This window comes from Rissa tridactyla, chromosome 5 (assembly GCF_028500815.1).
Source record: "Rissa tridactyla isolate bRisTri1 chromosome 5, bRisTri1.patW.cur.20221130, whole genome shotgun sequence".
Taxonomy (NCBI): domain Eukaryota; kingdom Metazoa; phylum Chordata; class Aves; order Charadriiformes; family Laridae; genus Rissa; species Rissa tridactyla.
In genome coordinates this window covers 75,141,070-75,154,883 of record NC_071470.1, presented here as the reverse complement: position 1 = coordinate 75,154,883, position 13,814 = coordinate 75,141,070, and the positions used below count along the sequence as shown (strand labels likewise).

The 13,814-nt window shown below is 42.4% G+C and overlaps 1 protein-coding gene across 7 annotated transcripts in view; it reads left to right on the top strand.

Moving 5' to 3' along the window:
* The window catches only part of WDFY3 (WD repeat and FYVE domain containing 3), a 178,025-nt gene that overhangs the window by 93,271 nt on the left and 70,940 nt on the right, over positions 1–13,814 (top strand). For 6 of the 7 annotated variants that reach the window (XM_054202046.1, XM_054202043.1, XM_054202044.1 and 3 more), the window contains 4 exons: positions 364–447; positions 8,428–8,605; positions 11,266–11,480; positions 12,001–12,113. In XM_054202046.1, coding sequence (XP_054058021.1) covers positions 364–447; positions 8,428–8,605; positions 11,266–11,480; positions 12,001–12,113 — 590 coding nt within the window. The remainder of the gene's footprint in view (positions 1–363; positions 448–8,427; positions 8,606–11,265; positions 11,481–12,000; positions 12,114–13,814) is intronic. The other variant, XM_054202045.1, reaches the window with a different exon arrangement.

Below are 13,814 nucleotides of genomic sequence, written 5' to 3'. Positions count from 1 at the left end.
TTACGTTGATTTTATTTCTTATGCGTGTTGGTTATACTTGCTTTACTGAGGCTTTACTTTCTCATCTTAATTTCCGCTGTTTAACATTGAAAGATGTTCTGTTTTGCTAGTGTGGCTGTATTGATAAACCTTGGCGGAGTAAGGAAGGAGCACTGCAGGCATGCCATAAAACAAGTACACGCTTAGCATGTCCATGTGTTTACCTGATGTGTGTCATTTGGTAGTGTCCTTTGTCATCTGTGGTGTTTTTGAAGAACGGATCCTAGTAATGATTTTACTGGTGCTTTTGTAAAACTAACAAGCTTATGGCCTCTGGTTTCTTCTCTAACCTCTCTGTCCTACCCCTGTCTGTTTTGTCTGTAGTCGTGCAGAACAGATCCCTCCTTGCCTGACAAATGAGACTTCTCTCCCCTCTCCCTGGGGTACGCCAGCTTTGTCCAGGAAAAGGTACCGACCCTTCAAAGAGAAGTTCATCTTGCTTCTGATTTCTCTCACTGTTGTGTTTCTTAGTTTTGGTTTTTCTTTTTTCTCTCAAGTTGCGATTTTTTTCTGAGGTGTGCATTTTCACTTGTGTGTTTACTAAATAAAAGAAATGTAAAGGTATGTTTCATAGTGTATCATAAGTAGTGATGCTAATGGATGAGACTAGAGATGTCTCCAGACTCCTGAAGCACTTACAGTTAATTGAATGATTCAAAACCAAATAAGGTCTAGTATAAGAAATTATCTAAGGGGGGTATAAATGACACTCTCAGGAGCAGTTCAAAGAAGTTTAGACTATGCTAGTAGATGAATTAATGCAGGAGGATTTCTTTTTTCTTGACTAATTTTTCAAGAAAAGGTATTTTCAGTGTAAAGGTGGATGGCTTGTTAAGGTGCTCATTTGTAATTACACAGAGTACAAAAGTAAAGCATGCACCTGTCAGTACTTGACTACCAAATGATGTAGAGGCATGCTAAATTAAAAGGTTTGGAAAGAAACTACAAATGGCACAATTCAGAAATCCTAGCACCTACTTTCCCTTCCAAACTACTGTCTTTTCTTATGTGTCTTAGTGTGTGGTAGATTATTTTTTCTTTAAAAGAAAAATGTTTACTGATTCAGCAACAGTTTGACTTACAGGCCTGTGCAAATGATAAAAGGAGATTTTTCCTGGAGACCCCAGGGAAGGGAGCAGCCATTTGTCATGTGAAGATGCAGGTTAGGCAGAGATTTGTTTTTGAAGGCTAAAAAGACATTTGAAAGACTGCGGGTTATCTGAGGTGCAGGTGCCTTTTGTGGAAAATACAGTCACAGAATCATAGAATCTTCATGGTTGGAAAGGACCTTTGAGATCACCAAGTCCAACCATACACACCCAAAAAAAACCCCCTACAATCTCTGCCACTAGAGCATGCCCTGAAGTGCCACATCTAGACATTTCTTAAATACCTCTAGGGATGGTGACTCAACCATCTCCCTGGGCAGGCTGTTCCAGTGCCTGACCACTCTTTCAGTAAAGTAATTCTTCCTAATATCTAACCTAAACCTCCCCTGCCACAACTTCAGACCATTTCCTCTGGTCCTGTCATTATTCACCTGGGAGAAGAGGCCAACACCCACCTCTCTGCAACCTCCTTTCAGGTAGTTGTAGAGGGCAATGAGGTCTCCCCTCAGCCTCCTCTTCTCCAAGCTAAACATGCCCAGCTCCCTCAGCCTCTCCTCATGTGACCTGGTCTCCAGAGCCCTCACCAGCCTGGTAGCTCTCCTCTGGACCTGCTCCAGCACTTCAGTGTCCCTCTTGTACAGAGGGGCCCAGAACTGAACACAGTACTCGAGGTGAGGCCTCACCAGTGCCGAGTACAGGGGGACGATCACTTCCCTGCTCCTGCTGGCCATGCTATGCCTGATACAAGCCAGAATGCTGTTGGCCTTCTTGGCCACCTGGGCACACTGCTGGCTCATGCTAAGCTGGCCGTCCACCAGCACCCCCAGGTCCTTTTCTGCCAGGCAGCTTTCCAGCCACTCTTCCCCAAGCCTGTAACACTGCATGGGGTCGTTGTGACCGAAATGCAGGACTCGGCACTTGGCCTTATTAAACCTCATACAGTTGGCCTCGGCCCATCGATCCAGCCTGTCCAGGTCCCTCTGTAGTGCCTTCCTACCCTCAAGCAGATCAACACTCCCACCTAGTTCGGTGTTGCCTGCAAACTTACTGAGGGTGCACTCAATCCCCTCATCCAAATCATTGATAAAGATATTAACTAGAACTGGCCCCAAAACTGAGCCCTAAGGGCTGCCAAGAGGATTTCACCCCATTAATCGCAACTCTCTGGGCACGGCCATCCAGCCAGTTTTTAACCCAGCAAAGAGTACGCTTGTCTATGCCATGATTCGCCAGCTTCTCCAGGAGAATGCTATGGGGGATGGTGTCAAAGGCCTTACCAAAGTCCAGATAGACAATGTCCACAGCCTTCCCCGCATCCAGAAGGTGGGTCATGTGGTCATAGAAAGAGATCAGGTTGGTTAAGCAGGACCTCCCTTTCCTAAACCCATGCTGGCTGGCCCTGATCCTTTGACTGTCCTGCACTTGCTGTGAGAGCTCACTCAAGATGATCCTCTCCATGATCTTTCCTGGTATTGAGGTCAGGCTGACAGGCCTGTAGTTCCCCAGATCCTCCTTCCAACCCTTCTTGTAGATGGGCATCACATTAGCCACCCTCCAGTCATCTGATACCTCCCCTGTTGACCAGGATTGTTGATAAACGATGGAGAGAGGTTTGGTGAGCTCTCCCACCAGCTCCCTGAGTACTCTTGGGTGAAACCCATCTGGCCCCATAGACTTATGTGCGTCTAGGTGCAGAAGCAGATCATTGACTGCTTCCTCCTGGATTATGGGTGGGCTGTTCTGCTCTCCATCCTTATCTTCCAGCTCAGGAGACTGAACACCCTGGGGATAGCTGGTCTGACTATTGGAAGACGGAGGCAAAGAAGGCATTCAGTGTCTCAGCCTTCTCCTCGTCCTTGGTTGCAACTTTTCCCCCTGCATCCAGTAAGGGATGGAGATTCTCCCTGGCTCTCTTTTTGTTGATGTATTTATAAAAACTTTTTTTTGTTGTCCATTATGTTACTGGCTGAGTTGAGCTCCAGCTGGGCTTTTGCCTTCCTAATTTTCTCTCTGTATAACCTAATGAGATCTCTGTACTCCTCCTGAGTTGCCTGTCCCTTCTTCCAAAGGTGGTAAACCCTCCTTTTATTCCTAAGTCATGTCAAAAGTTCCTTGTTCATCCAGACTGGCCATTTCCCCTGCCCTTTAGACTTGCTACACTTGGGGACAGCCTGCTCCTGGGCCTTTAAGATTTCTTTCATGAAGAGCATCCAGCCTTCCTGGACCCCTTTGCCCTTCAGGAGTATCTCCCAAGGGACTCTCTCAACCAGTGTTCTGAACAGGCCGAAGTCCGCCCTCCGGAAATCCAAGGTGGAGGTTTTGCTAACCCCCCTCCTTACATCGCTATGAATTGAAAACTTGACCATTTCATGATCACTAAACCCAAGATGGCCTCCGACCACCACATCTCCCACTAGTCCTTCTCTGTGAACAGTAGGTCTAGCGAGGCACCTCCCCTGCTAGGCTCACCTACCAGTTGTGTCAGGAAGTTATCTTCCAGGCACTCGAGGAACCTCCTAGCCTGCCTGCTATCTGCTGTGTTATATTTCCAGCAGATACCCGGCAGGTTGAAGTCCCCAACCAGAACAAGGGCTGGCGATTGCGAGACTTCAGCCGGCTGCTTATAGAATACTTCATCTGTCTCCTCATCCTGGTTGGGTGGTCTTTAGCATACTCCCAGCACAAGATCTCCCAGTCATTATGGCTTGGGGTATGGCTTAAAATATGCATCGAGTTTCAAGTTTGGAATGTAAAATATTTTGCAAAGGGAAGCAACCAAAGCTGCTTTTGGAAACTGCTTTGAAGGAAATGTTTGTATTTGGTCATGTTAGGAAAGAAGCCTTTTTCTGTCTTGCTGAGTGATGTTACTCAAGGATATCATACCTGGATATTCTGCAGGGACTGGCTTGGACAAGGCCACTTTCCCAATAATCCAGAACCTCTTAGGCTGTTGTTTCCTTTCTTTCCTAACACTGAGGCATTTAGAAATGAACGTAGCAGTTGCAGTTCAGAGAGAAAAACCTTAGCTGCCAAACTCCTTTTCCTCTCATTTACTCTGAAGAAACTTGAAAGAAAGCAGCATTTCCTGTGGAGGCTTTTTGCCGCTTCGGCCCCGGTATTAACCTCTAGCGTTATGGATTGCCCTTTCCTTTACTATATTTTGCTCTTCTCCCAGGTGTAGCTGCGTGGCTGCTGAGGTTCATTGAATTACTCAAATGCACTTGTATGTCAAGGCTTGCAGCAGAACACATGCAATGCCTGCCAAACAAGAGCTGATTCCAGGGCGTAATGAATAAAAATGTGCCAGATGGGTATAGCTGATGCAGCCTTGTTATTAAAATAGTAATTTCTGTATATATGAATAGATAGGATAATTTTCCTTTGTTTGGGGTTTGGTTTTTTTTTGTAGTATTGAAAATGCAAGCAGTTATTTGAAAACTGTGTGGTATAAGGTGAGGTAAAGGTTCGATAGTTTAAAAAGTCAGTATCCCTGTGGGGTGCTTTGGGCAATTCAGGTAAGCACCAGTATAGTAACGTGGGTACTTGCTGAGGTAAAGGAGCGTTTGACATAGATCTTCACAAACAAAATAGGCCTTTGGGTGATAACAAGTTGTGTAAGGCTTAAAGCAAAAGCGGACAGAAAGGACGGTCATGCTGGCCCGAATTACTTTTCAGATCCTTTCTGTAAAGGCATGTTTTCAAGTTAAAAAAATAGCCAGGGCTAGGCTTTTTAAAAAGTCTGTTTGAGCAGCTGTCTGCTTTCTCACGGTTGTTCAGCATCGTGTTTGTCATTCCTAGGGCGTTCAGTGCCAGTAGCTGGGATCTTCCTACTTTCCGAAATAAGCAGCTTGGGGTTTGTAGTCCAATATTATTTGAGTTTCTTTTTTTTTCCTCCTCTTAAATGTCAGATACAGTCAGATTCTGTCAAAGTTGACTATTCTGAGAGAAGTGTTTGCTTTTCTCTTAGTGTTTTCTGACTCCTTTCCTTTGCTTCCCTGGGATCTCCCTTATTGCTTTGGCCTGGTTTTCTGCCTTTTGACTCGTAAGACAGGTGCCCGCGGGAGAGCCCGGTGGTGTTTGGCTAAAAGACCAAGCAGACGCTGTGCACACAAATAATTCTTACAGACAAAACCAGTACAGTTCTGGTTTTGCACACAGTCTAGAATGTTTCTGGATATGTAGATATGCTTATATTCTCTCTCAAACACGTCTGCCACTTCTCGCAGCTGTATTTCCCTGAGGAGTGGTGCCCTCCAAGTGTTACCCTTTATATAAACAGAGTAGGTAGGACTCCTCCAGCACATGCGTCGGGATGGTGGTACATAGCTGTCCCCCCTGTTACCTGTCCACCCCTCCTGTATAATTTGAATCAAGAACTACAGCTTTGACAGTTGTTTGATTGCTGTAAATTTTGGCAGAAAAAACTTATCTTGATGTTCTCTCTCTTTTTTTTCTTTTTTTTTTTCTTTTTTTTTTCTTTTTTTTTTCTTTTTTTGAGAGAATGAGAGAGGATGTTTTGGGGCTGACAGGGTGAAGTAGAGAATAGAATGTAGCTTTGACTTTAATATACTTTTAGACATTGTTTTTACAAAGTTTGGATGTTGATCGCTCTAGCGGAATGATATGCAGAGGGTTTATCTACAATAAATCTTACTTACTTCTTTCCATATGAAAATGGTGTTATAATTCTCATCAAGAGTTGTACTTAATTATATAATTTAAGTGAGATTTTTTCTTCAGTTTTGTTTTTCGTTAAATTAGACAAATCTGTGTCGTCTTTGGTACACTGCCTTTTTCCATTGTCCACTTCTTCCTTTCTTCTCCCTTAAAGGGATCATATAAAGAATGTATAAGTATGACTAAATTAATTTGTTGCAGGTTCTGCACTGACCCATAGACCTGTAACATTCGATGAATGCTTTGGTGGGATATTTTAGGATCCATTTTCTTTTTTCTGCCTACAGAAATCTTTTTGAACTGGTTTGTGTTCTTTTTTTCGTTGTTTTGATACAAGTACTCCTTATATGGAAGAACTAAATATAGAAGGTATTTTAAAAATTATGTGAAAAACTTTCAGTAATATATGCTTTAAGGACATAACTGTACTTAAATTGATTAACGGAAAAGCGACTTGCCTAGTCTTGACTGTATCTCTTTTCCAGTACGTAATGTTGAAGTTCAGGTCCTTTGAGGCCAGAATCGTGTGCTTGTTTGTGAATCATACTGAGCAATGGCTCAGGTTTTTATTAGGCTCTCCCTGTACTACCATCTTGTAACCTCACAGCTTAACTAATGAAGTGAATGTGATAGTGCGGATCAGGATGCTTAGAAGTAAAATTTGTGCTTAAAAGTGGATGGAAGCTTGACCTTCAAGAATGTCTTGGGGAGTGGAATTTCACTAGACTGAAGAGCATTCTTAAATACAAATGAATATTTAGTTTTTAAACTGTATCCTGTAAAACTTGCGTTGAGATGCTCTAGGTGACATTGGAAAGAGGTAGCAGTTTTCCTCTTCATATCAAGAGCAGTGCTGTGAGGACACATGAGAAACAACTGCCCGTGTTTCAATCTCTGCATTTAGACATAGTAAAGGGTTGAGATAACATCTCTCTATGATAGTATTACCAGTTGTTCTGCTGTTTTTAATTCCATTTAATTTTAAAAGAGATGATGAAACCTTTCTCTACCTGCCAGATGCTTCAGTCAGTGAGTCTGCTAGAAAACTTTAGGAAACTGATGGCTAAAGAGTTTGTAAAAACACTGGAAAAATTGATTTGGGCAGATTTTTTTCTTAGTGGTTGGTTACGATAGAATTGCCATAATATTTCATGTCTGCTGTATTAGCTGAGTGAGTAGAGCATCAGTAATTTCATCTTTCTTCAAAAAATCTCTTTTAAAATGTACTCTTGGATTGTTCAGATGCCAAGTTGTCGTTGATCTGCCGTGAGCCTTTTCAATAGGAACACTTTGTTGGAACATTATTTATGCAGCGCATTTTCCAGGCAGCACACGAAGATCACACTGTACTTCCTAGTGTCCTGTTTTAGGCTAGATATTCCATTGCCTCAGCCTTCCCCCATCAAATGACGTTTCTTGACGGCTTGGGGGTGTGTGTTGAAGGTGCAACCTTCAAAGTGTTTAGGACAGAACTGCTCTTGCAGCCTTCCTCATTTCCCATCTATGTCCTGTTTTTCCCAGGAGAAAAGACTTCCTAGTTAGAAGTGCCTAACGGGTGAGGCACAGTGAGTCTCCGAGTGTTACTTCTGTTAGGGGTTAGTTAAATCTCTGTTGGTGAGAACAGGAGTGAGGAAATGCCTCTTTCAACTGATTTGATAGGAAGAGACCCGTTTTTAGCTGGATTCACTTTTTGTAAAACGGCAGGCAATATTTGATCTTCAAGAAAAATTCTTACATAGAGTTTGTTTTCTTTCTTCTTACAAATGAGCATATATGATAAATACTTAGAGAATATGGGTGGGTTTGGTTGTGTTTTGTTTGGTTGGTTTTTTTTGTGTTGAGCATGAGCCTTTCGAGCTATCTTTTTCTTCAAAAGTACCATCTTGAAAGCATATGTTCAGTCAGCTGCTCATGCTGTTTGTGTGTTGAATCTTGTGCTGAAAGAAGAATGGCATCAAGCTGATACCTCTGAGAGTTTTAATGGAAACGCATCTACAGCTCTCAGCACAAGTGGTTGCTTCTAAGTCAGTGTGTCAAAGCCTCTTTTCCCTGAACCAGACTAAAGCAGCTTGATGTAAAACTAAATTGCCGTGCAGTCATAGAAAGACTGGGAGCATATGGACTGCTGGCACGAGTGTACACCGAGACCAGTTTTCTGTTCCTGTAGGCTAATCAGAGAGTCCTGCAAGTTTTGTGATAGCCCATTTTGTAATCAGCTGTTAAAAGCAAATAGGGAGAAAAGTATTCAAAGCTGAATTCGTCTCCAGAACAGGAGCAATGGTAGCTGTTGTCGCTGGGTGCTGCCACCGCATCTAGAATGAAAAGAGGGAGGCAGCCTTTAAGTTCTTCAAACTACGTGGCACCTGGGAAAAAGGCTTCTGAGTTCAAGCATAGTTCAGATGTTGAAACCCTTCCATATTGTCTTTGGGGAAGCATGCCCAACAGGTTTGAGAAGAGGAAAGCACGTGATCTGTCTAACCAAGGGAAGAGAAAGGAGAAGGGGAGTAATGTCTATAGGCCAGTTCAACTTTACAGCTATTTGAAAAACGCAAAGCTCATAATAGATGGCTGTTGTAACCATGGGATGTTTTCTGTCCTGCAGGCATGCATATCACTCTGTCTCAACACCTCCTGTTTGCCCTCAGAAAAACATAGCTGATGTGAAACTCCAAACAGGACCCACATCTGTACAAAGCTCTGATGCGGTCATTATCCACCCTGGTGCTATGCTCGCGATGCTGGATCTTCTGGCCTCTGTTGGATCAGCTACGCACCCAGAGGTAGGGAGAAAAATTCTTCTGTCTTACGCTTTGAGAGTGACTGGGAAAAAGGATGCCTGTGGGAAATGAAAAATCTGATGATGTCCTCTTGTTTCGTGTTGAGAAACTACTACATTTCACAGACTAATTATGTTGAATAACTGGTGACATAAAGGTCTGATAAAAATTGTTTTATTTCATAAGCTTTGTTTTGTTTGTCTCTTTCAAACTCCTGTCAACAATGTAAACTTAAAGAAATTTCTGAAGGGGCCATCAGATAAGTTTCCAAGCACTGTGGTTAATTCATGTTTTCTCTGATATATCAGGAGTTAATGCATAGTACAAGGAGGACACGGGATTGGACATTATATATGCTATTTGAAATAGCTGGAATGTATTCTAGTTCCAAAATTATACTGCCTGCTTTATATAATTCCCAAACCAAAGCCTCTACTGGTGTTTTGAATATAAAGGATTTGTTGGACATTTTTTGAAGTTACTTAAGTATTTTTTGTTTTAAATATCTTCCCTGAAGAACACTGTTTGGTTTCGGTTTTGTTTTGTTTTTTCAAAAAAAAAAAGTTCCACAAGGTTACAATAATCACTAGGCTCAATTCCTCCTTTCTTGTCCTCTACCAGTGATGAGTGTGGTGACTTTCTGTCTTCAGGGCATTACTTTGGCAGTTACATTGCATGTATCTTAAGTTTTGTAGAGATGATGATGATGGGGAGAAGAATGAAGCCCCGATAATCCAAGGGGAAATGGTAGTGACCTGCTACACCACTTAGGCACGCACAAGTCTATGGGGCCAGATGGGATCCACCCAAGGGTACTGAGGGAGCTGGCAGAAGTGCTAACCGAGCCACACTCCATCAATTAGCAGCAGTCCTGCCCAATGGGGAAGGTCCCAGTTGACTGGAGGTTAACAAATGGGATGCTTATCTACAAGAAGGGCCAGAAGGAGGATCTGGGGAACTACAGGCCTGTCAGTATGACCTTGGTGCCAGGGAAGGTTATGGAGCAGATCATCTTGAGTGCCAACACATGGCATGTACAGGACGACCAGGTGAGAAGGCCCAGTCAACATGGGTTCACGAAGGGGAGGTCTCACTTGACTAAGCTGCTTTCCTTCTATGAAAAGGCGGCTTGTTTAGTGGATGAGGGAAAGGCTGTGGATGTTGTTTACCTGGACTTTAGTAAGGCCTTAGACACCATTTCCCACAGCATTCTCCTGGAGAAACCTGCCACTCGTGGCTTAGACAGGTGCACTCTTTGCTGCGTAAAAAACTGTCTATGGGTCAGACCCAAAGAGTTGTGGCGAATGAAGTGAAATCCTGTTGGTGGCTGGTCACAAGTGATGTTCCATAGGGCTCGCTACTGGGGCTAGTTCTGTTTAATATCTTTATAAATGATCTGGAGGAGGGGACGGAGCGCACCTTCAGTAAGCTTGCAGACAACACCAAGTTGGTGGGAGTGTTGATCTGCTTGAGGGTAGGACAGCTCTACAGAGGGATCTGGACAGGCTGGATCAATGGGCTGAGGCCAATGGTATGAGGTTCAACAAGGCCAAGTGCCAGGTCCTGCACTTGGGTCACAACAACCCTGTGAAGCGCTACAGGCTTGGGGAAGAGTGGCTGGAGAGCTGCCTGGGGGAAAAGGACCTGGGGGTGCTGGTCGACTGCCAGCTGAACATGAGCCAGCAGTGTGCCCAGGTGGCCAAGAAGGCCAACAGCATCCTGGCCTTTATCAGGAACAGTGTGGTCAGCAGGACTAGGGGAGTGATCGTCCCCCTGTACTCGGCACTGGTGAGGCTGCACCTCGAATACTGTGTCCAGTTTTGGGCCCCTCACTACAAGAAGGACACTGAGGTCCAGGACCACGTCCAGAGAAGAGCAATGAAGCTGGTGCAGGGTCTGGAGAAACATGCCTTATGAGAGGTGGCTGAGGGAGCTGGGGTCGTTTAGCTTGGAGAAAAGGAGGCTGAGGGGGAGACCTTATCGCTCTCTACAACTACCTGAAAGGAGGTTGTAGCAAGGTGGGGCTGGCAAAAGAACAAGAGGAAATGGTCTCATGTTGCACCAGGGGAGGTTTAGATTGGACATTAGGAAAAATTCCTTCACTGAAAGGGTTATCAAGCATTGGAACAGGTTACCTAGGGAAGTGGTTGAATCACCATCTCTGGAGGTATTTAAAAGATGTGTAGATGTGGCACTTAAGGACATGCTAGTGGACTTGTCAGTGTTAGGTTAATGGTTGGACTCCATGATCTTAATTGTCTTTTCCAACCTTAATGATTCTATATTAAGTTACTAGGAATAGCTTAGCAGTCACAAAAATGAAAGTTCTCGGTACACACATAGAACTTGTAAACTGACTCACTTCTGCTGGTGAAAAGGAGAGGTTGGTTTAACCACCCCTACCTGAATTGTTTTTCTTTACAATGGTCGTGGTAATCCTTCATATAATCTATTATCCTTTTTCATAAAGAGATGGCGGTGTTTCTTCACACTTGTGCACGCACACACCCCCAACATACACACATGTACATATATTTAAGTATAGGACATTTTGTGTACCTATTGCTATGGTAGTTTCCTTTTCATTATTATGCGTAAGGGCTTTATATTATTCACCTTCTCACTTTGCGTATTCTCAAATTGTGTGCTCTTCTTTTTTTCAGCATGCGCTGGATCTCCAGCTGGCAGTGGCCAATATCCTGCAATCACTAGTGCACACAGAGAGAAACCAGCAAGTCATGTGTGAAGCCGGGCTCCATGCACGACTTCTACAAAGATGCAGTGCTGCTCTGGCTGATGAGGACCACTCGCTGCATCCGCCGCTCCAAAGGATGTTTGAAAGGCTGGCCTCCCAGGCGCTGCAGCCGATGGTGTTGAGGTCAGAAAGATTGCGTTGAAGGCCAGTTGAGCTGAGCCCTGCTGCCTGTGCTGACACAGGCTGGCTGTAAATGCCTGGGATTGGTAGAGGGCATAAGTGACCTTGTGTGGTAGCGATCCCCCAGCCAAATAAGACACATGGATAAAACAAAGCTGAGGTCACTTGCTCACTTCAGCCTGTGGCCTGCCTTTCCAGATGAGTTCAGCTTGCTGAATGTGCATCAGTGAGCATCCTGATGTTCTCCTACAGGATGGGGCAGCCACCTGCCAAGTCTTTGGAATTATCAAAGCTGTTTGATTAGTTAAAATAACGTCAATTTTGGAGAGCATGTGTTCAAAACTTCAATAGTTTCAAATGGATCAAATGTATTTCTTATAATTATGCATGAGTTCTTTTATTTTCTTAGTTAAATTTATGTTTATTACAAGTAATTACTGTCTTTTTTTAAAAATGGTGTTAGATTCGGTGTCATTCTAGGCAAATAAGTAGACAAAACGATTTGTAAATTTTTTATTCTCAGGGAATTTTTACGCTTGGGAAACCCTTTGAATTGCGGAGCTTGGGACAAAAAGCTGTTGAAACAATACCGAGTGCACAAACCCAGCTCACTGAGTTTTGAACCAGAAATGAGAAGTAAGTGCTGAAGTGCTAGAAATTTGTGTAAAGAATGCCACACTGACATCCACCAATTGCATACTTCTGTAAAATTTGTAGATAAGCATCTGTAAAAACCTGACTTCACCCCAGCTTAGTATGAATGTGAAATCATCAGAACTATTTGATTGGAAAAAGTTTTAAAAGTGTAGGGAATGTAGTACTTGTATTTAATATATGTCCAGTGAGGTAATTATAATTTTTTTATTTTAGGAACCGTCACTAATAAATATGACAGTAGTTTGATTTTTAAGTCCTGAGTGGATCCTGGCTTTGTAGTTATTTAACAGTAAAAGGAAAAATATTTTTCTCAGATACTTTCATGTGCACATCACGTCATTAAATCTATGTAATGTCTCCCATGGGTTCAGTAAGTCGTCAGATAAAATAACTGAAATTCCTACACGTAAGCATAATTCCGTTTATTTCAGCTAGAACCTGGCTTATCATTAGCATCGCTAGTAATGAGAAAGAAATAGAAAGAATTAAAAAGAAAAAAAGCACAATTTACCTAATTTGACAGAATCTCAATCTAATAATAACTCCTCTTATAAAGAGGTAGAAACTGGAGTTGGAACACCCACTCTTAATTACTTAAAGTTCTACGGTCCTTTATTAACCATTCATTGATTTTTTTCATGGTTAATATTTACAATGGTTTTACTCATTGCTTGCTTTCAATATGTTTACTTTCCTAGTATGTTAAAATTTAAATCTTTAATAGTATCTGGTAAGCATGCATTGAATTATGAGGTCATAGTAATTTAAAAATTATCAAGAGAAAGGACAGACTTACATCAGCTTTTTTTTTTAAAAAAAAAAAAGGGGGGGGGGGAGGGAGGCACACCGTGACAACTCAGTTTCAGTTTTAGCGCAGGAATTAACGCTGGGAATGTATTCACAATGTATTTTGATAGTAGCTAGTTATTCCTAGATTATAGATATGCATGCATATGCATGTGTAGTCGAAATTTTCATTATACTTTTGTGTGGGTCCTGTCATGGAAGTTCACCCGTCTGATAGAATACTTCGTATTCTGTCAGCAATTATACATCAGCTCTGATTTTCACACTGGAAAGTTATATCTGTATTCCAGCCGTTTAATGACTCAATCTGATAAACTGTAGTGAATGTCTGTAACCATTGGATTCCTCCAGCCGATCCATGCGCTCTTTCCTATTACTATGCATGTGTTATATAGCTGTTCACGTAGTATAGGAGAGCCTGAGTAAATGGTAATACAAAGAAATTATGGATAAGTTTCCAAGCCACGTGATATTTATTTCTTTGTGTCAATCATATGGCCAGTTGTAATGCATAGTTAAAGATACCTTCGCTGAAACGTTTGAAGTATTTAAAAGGAACCAGAAAGTATCCTGGATGGTACTGGCTTACAAGCATTAAATAATGAAATAAATAAACAAAATAAAATAACTGAATTTATATTATGTCAGGTTCAGTATGTTTAGAAAGACAAGGAGAGATTCAGCTTATCTCTCGGACAGAGCTTTAGTTATTAATTTATTGTTTTTAATAGGGTAGTATCACAGGGGAAAGTGTGAAATTGTGAAAACACAAGTCTGGAAAGCTTTTAACCTAGGAAAGAGAAGACAAAGGTAGCTTCTGAATGCTGCAAGTTGTGTTAAATTTCCTAAGCTAAGCTTACTGACCCTTTCTGC